We start from the raw sequence: 6,118 nt of genomic DNA, 5'->3' as shown, positions 1-6,118 counted from the left end.
TATGTGATCATTTCTTGTTTCCCCCCATCTACACCAAATCTGGATCTACAGTAGTGCAATTTTTGGTGAATTCTCCCACCAGAATATAGCCATGCTGGCCGTTCAAGTGGTTAAACTGTAGATCTACAATTCTCTCGCTTTCAGACTGCGCTGTCACCTGCTCTGTCTTAAAGGGTGGTCATATAATGACAGAGTTTATGTTGTTTGATTCAATATTTAGATATTTAATAAACCTATACTGTAATTTCAAAGTCTACTTTCCCATAGAGCACAATGTGAACTTGGGCATGTTAGAAATGTTGAGTATGGGTCCCCAGCATTTAGAAACTGCCGGATGCTAACTTGCATATGTTGAGCAATTTTCTGAATTAACATAATATGTGACCATACCATTAACGACCTATAAGGGGGATTTGTTTTGGATCATGCTTTAAGTAGCATATGTGACGTGTCAAACTAGGGGGTTTTCATTATGCTGAATCCATTCCAAGCATTAGCTTTGCACAAAAAAACACTCCTTGGGCTAAAAACTGCCATAGTTCTCATCGCAAATGTGATGAGGTCATAGTGGCTATGGCCGTTTATAGGCCAAGGAGTGTTTTTGTGCAAAACTAAGGCTTGGAATGGATGAATCATGAAACCCCCCTAGTTTGACACGTCACATAAATTAAGTCATGATGAAATGGGTGGGGATGGGTGTTTTCAATTAATCCATCATGGTTAAAATGGATTTTGATGTTACAATGGGTTTATAACTTTATATAGGAAGGGGGCGTCAGGTTAAATTAATTCAAAATATGTAAATACTGGAACAAGCAGCTTAGAAAACGGTTTGGGGTCCTCACAAAAGCCAGAGCCGACGTTAAAATGACTGCAAATATGTGTGAAAGTGAAATATCCCTTTAAGGTCAAGAGTAACATGACTTCATCCATGACACAGCGTTGTTCCAGTCTACTGATAATATTTATACAATGTTGAAAAGCTGTCTGTTAGTACAGACAAGGTTTCTTTAGGACACAGACATGCACTCACACAGAAATAAGAAAGGTTACTAAGGGTTAAACAGAATCCCTGCCAATTGAGTTCAGCAACTAACTATAGATCAAATAAAAAGACACTTTAGCACAAAGTGCATGTTCAATGTCATAATCATGAAGAAAGTGCAAGAACAGGTGCTTGATCCAGTTGAATTTGAATTGACAAACAAGCTACTGTAGGAAGCCCTTGTGTGTGAGAGAGTTCAGAATGAGGTGTGTGTGTGTGTGTGTGTGTGTGTGTGTGTGTGTGTGTGTGTGTGTGTGTGTGTGTGTGTGTGTGTGTGTGTGTGTGTGTGTGTGTGCCATCTGTAACAGTAATTCCATCCAACACTTTGTTAGTTTGGGATGGAATATTGTGTTAATTGTTTATACTACTATGTTGATGAATTGAATACATAGGACCACAATGGAAACAAGTCCCCAGGACCTTTTTTGTGTTATCCTTTTAGCCTTATTGTCTGACTGTACAAAACACACTATTCGCACCATAACTTTAACACACCATAGGTCAATGATTCCCATGCCTGCTGGATGGATTATCCCTTCCTGAAATACATTTTAATACTGATAAACATGACCACTGCCCCCTCCAGTGGAGAGAACAACACAGTACAGCTTTATTTAACGTTCTGTAAGCCTATATTAAAGGTATTATGACATGATTTATAACATAATTTTAACAACATTAAAAGTCTTGGCCATGGTCCTTCAAACGTGTCTAAAAAGTTTGAACACTCAACTCCACTCCAGTATTTCTTGACACGAGTTTTTGTGCATGTGTAAAGTTCATCCTGAGAAGCCATGGAAAAACACATTATTTTAGCCTGTAGATGTCGGTAATTCCCCCTTTCCTGTCAACCCAAGATGCGCTTCTTTGACAACGTGGTAGGAACGTCGTCAAAAATAAAAGAGTCATCTAGGCCAGTTGGTATCCAGTGTAAGTTGGTATCCACAGCCAACAACAGAGCAGATTGATTTTTCTCTAGAAGACATTATTAGTAAGTATTACAAAGAAACAAAGTCGCGGTTGACAATGAGGAAGCGGAGAAGAGAGGGTAGGCACTAGGCAGGGAGCAGAGTGGAGGGGGCGGAGGTTTAGCCGGGATCTACGTATATCCCTGCCGTCCAACCAGATGAGACATTTTTGCATAATTATTCACAAGAGTCCAGACAGCAGAGAATACACTGAATGTTCAAACTTCGTTTTTTTTTTGTGAAATTGATGTCAAGAAAAGCCAAAAAAGCCAAAAAATCTACAAAAATGTGTTTTAAATGTCACAATCCCTTTAACCTAATAACATAATAGTCTGTACTGTCTATATGTGCCAATAAATAAGAAACAAATATTTTTACTGCCCACGTCAAATCGCAACACGTTGTGAGCTATAATTTAATTTACAGTGGTTAAAATGATTTTGTTGGCCCCCACCCTACCCCCCAATCCATATCAAGAACCCCAAATTGATTTGTATAATAGCCAACCAAACAAACTGAAAATATTTTTAGCCAGAGATGTAATAGTTTGTGTTTGTAGCGAAGGCTGACTCACGTCACTCACATCACATTCTTCACGTATATAATATGATCACTTAATTGTCATATGTTTTCTGACATCACAATCTCCATATTCGGACCTGGCTGATAGAGCTCTATAAATGGAGACTCCAGAGACATATATATAGTGCTGAGATCACGCTAATGTAGAACTCCATAATATAGATATATGACTGACTGGCAGCATCATCCTGGAGGCCAATCTTTCCGGTGATAAAATTGCCACCAACGTAATCAAAAAAGTCAATCAAAGAACAAGATTCCTTTACAGGATCTCCTCACTGGTCAACAAAAACACCTTGAAGAACTTAACAGGAGCCCTCGTACAAGATTTCTTTGACTATGCATGCACCTCTTGGTACCACAGCACCTCAAAGGTCCTTAAAACAAGGCTCCAGACCTCCCAAAACAAACACTACCAATACCCATGTACCTGTCTATATACTTCCTTAATGTAAACGAAGTCCACACCCACAACACCAGAGGGAGTGCAACAAACCATGTACAACCCAGATTCGGCACAAACAAGGGACTAAATTATTTTCGCTCCTATGCCACCAAAATGTGGAACGCCCTACCAACAGTCATTAAGAGATGTGAATCCCTTGACTCCTTCAAAACCGCTCTCAAGGGCACCTACGGGCGGCTGCAATTCGAAACTGGCCCCCGTAAAATCTGAATCCCCCCCCCCACCCCCCCTTTTTCCCCTCACTGTATATGTTTCTTTTCCCTTTTTGCTTCCTTTATGATGAATTCCTGTTCTGTTCTTTAACTATATAGAAGTGTCTATTTGTACGTCTCTAAATGTTTTGATGAATTGAACATGGTGGACCCTGTTGTAAACAAGTCTAATGCTTAATTGGGTCGTCCACTCACAGTTAACAGTCTTTGTATTGAGTTAGTGCTTGAAATGTACTGTAATTCTGCAAACTGTTAATAAATATTTCAATCAATCAATCAAAAACAAGTGACTAGCATCAGAGATGTGCCAATGCAACCAGTGGAGGGCAGCAGAACAGTCCACATGCATCTTCTATACTGCACTGCTGCAGACGAACAAGACTAGGAGGAAGCACAAGATGGTATTCATTCAGCTCAGTTAGCTACAGCAGCTATAGTTTCTAACTGATTCACTGGTCAGGGTCGGGTCCGTGGTGTTCACCCCATAATGTTTGCACGGGGAGGACTGCGTCCTGTTCAGTCACTTTTTAGCAATAATAATGGAAGATCATATGTTGTTGCGTGTTGCAGAGGACTGTCAGAGAGCTCGTTCTGTCATGCTGCAGCTGTCAGAAGAAGGTCGATTCTCAACGTGACCAACAACAAGGCATTGACGTTATAACTCTTATTGAATTAGCTGAAGGTTGTTGTTTTTACGAGAGGATTGATTGATTGATTGAAATATTTATTTTTGTAGAATTACAGTACATTTCAAGCACAAACTCAATACAAAGACTGTTAACTGTGAGTGGACGACCCAATTAAGCATTACACTTGTTTACAACAGGGTCCACATTGTTCAATTCATCAAAACATTTAGAGACATACAAATAGACACTTCTATGTAGCTAAAGAACAGAACAGGAATTCATCATATAGGAAGCAAAAAGGGAAAAGATACATATACAGTGAGGGGAAATGGGGGGGGACTGTTGAATGCAGCTGCTGGTTTAACTTAGTTTAATTTAGCTTTAGCTGTCAATAGCCGTTGACAGGCCATGGCTATTGATTGTATATGCCTGATCAGTAGTAGCATTGATTGATTATCAATTACGAGTTAGTACATTTAAAACGTATCTCCAACTATTTAAAAAATACTAGTGAAAATAAATTTATACACTCAAATAAAAAAATGGTTCCATGACCTCAAAATGGAACCATTGTTTGGGAAACGGTACATTTTGATGCTGATTGTGACATTTTTGTGTGTACAGGTGCAGGCCAGCTCTGTGCAGCCCGTGTGTGTGCCCCCTGTGCGCTGTCTATCCACGTCCTCCTCTCACTGCTTCAGGAGGAAACCTGAAGGAAACCTAATTTACACAGGCAACATCGCCAGAACTGTACGCGGTACGTATGTTTGAAGTTGAACCACTCCATTTCATACTTTGTCATGTGTCAAAATATCCAATCTACAAGCCGTCAATGTGTGATGTGACTTGTTTACTTACAGTAAACAGTACAGTACAGTACCTATAGCAATGCCAGTGCAACTGTGCAACAGGTGGTAATACTACAATGCACGTTACTTTTCCACATTCCCACCTCTTATTTTATTCCATTTCTCTTGCTGTCTCTCTGCCTGTCTGTCACTCACTCAGGGGTGAAGCTGCTATGCTATGGCAGCAGCATGGTGAGCCTGTGTCTGATGCCTCAAATCATGATCAACAACCTGGCGCACCAGAGCCTGGCTATGCAGGCTTTGCCCTGCGGCATCGTGGGAATATTCTCCATCATGCTGCCCGTCCTTCTCCACGTCGTCACCAAGGGCTACGTGGTCCGACTCTTCCACGACGCCAAAACAGACACCTACACAGCCGTCACCTACGACATCCTCCTCATGGAGAAGAAGACCGTGTTCCACCAGAAACAGGTGAAGATTGTCACCGGCATGTTCACAAGCTTTTATGCAAACAAGATGGGACTCCTCGTCAACCCGGACCTTTTCCCCCTCCCCCGAGACTACAACCACCTCATGGGCTATGATCAGCCATTCAGCTTTGACGATGATGACTTGGATAAATAAGCCAAATAAATAAAGTTAAAATCTTTTGACTGAAAACTGTAGTTAATTACCTAAATAAATGTGGACATCCAAAGAATAGGTTTATTTCTTTAAGGTTTTACTGTAATTCACTTCAATTGTTTTTCTACTACTCAGTATTTTCTGTCAGTAGTTGATGTTCAAACATTTTATCTGTGGGAAAAGGATGCACGTTTGCACATGACCTGCAGGGTCGTCACATTATTCTATAGACAGTAGGCTATATGGATAATGAGCCAAATCATTACACTATATAATATTGGCGTACTGCATGAACAAAACCATTTAGTACAGTTACTACTCAATCTACTGTAATGTTTGAAGTGAAGTTTTGGAATAAAGTGGAAGTTACTAGTTTACTGGTCCTTAACTAGAATATCAAGTCACTCTGAAACAGTTATTAAAGAAACTATTTTCAGTTCTAACAATGTTGCTATGGTAAGTTGGTTTGAGATACCTTCATACTTGTTTTCATAGTGACATGCTAATTTTATATTTGTCCACCAGGGGGAGGCATGACCTCTGGGCTTACACTCTTACTCTATAATTTCCCACTACTGTATATCAGAAAATACTTTTAAAATGCTAGCTCAGATAATTATAATGTCCCCTCTCCAAAATGTACCAATTGGAGAACATACTGTACATGACTTTTTATACCAGACAGACCTACTGTAGCAATAATAGGAAGGTAAATCGTAATGCCATCTATAATGAAGAAGAAGTTGTGAAAATAGATCTTGAGGGAGATCATATTTCTGTTTT

General features: G+C 39.9%; 1 protein-coding gene across 1 annotated transcript; it reads left to right on the top strand.

The window, feature by feature from the left end:
- Positions 1-3,655: 3,655 nt before the first annotated feature.
- LOC310870316 (transmembrane protein 70, mitochondrial-like) lies at positions 3,656-5,753 on the top strand. Its single transcript, XM_083781494.1, has 3 exons — positions 3,656-3,919; positions 4,527-4,659; positions 4,911-5,753. The coding sequence occupies exons 1-3, from the start codon at positions 3,761-3,763 to the stop codon at positions 5,333-5,335; spliced, it is 717 nt and encodes a 238-aa protein (XP_083637620.1). The 5' UTR covers positions 3,656-3,760; the 3' UTR covers positions 5,336-5,753.
- Positions 5,754-6,118: the final 365 nt, after the last annotated feature.

This window comes from Protomyctophum parallelum (assembly GCF_964188405.1).
Source record: "Protomyctophum parallelum genome assembly, chromosome: 14".
In the NCBI taxonomy this organism is placed as follows: Eukaryota; Metazoa; Chordata; class Actinopteri; order Myctophiformes; family Myctophidae; genus Protomyctophum; species Protomyctophum parallelum.
This window is presented reverse-complemented; position numbering and strand designations above follow the sequence as displayed.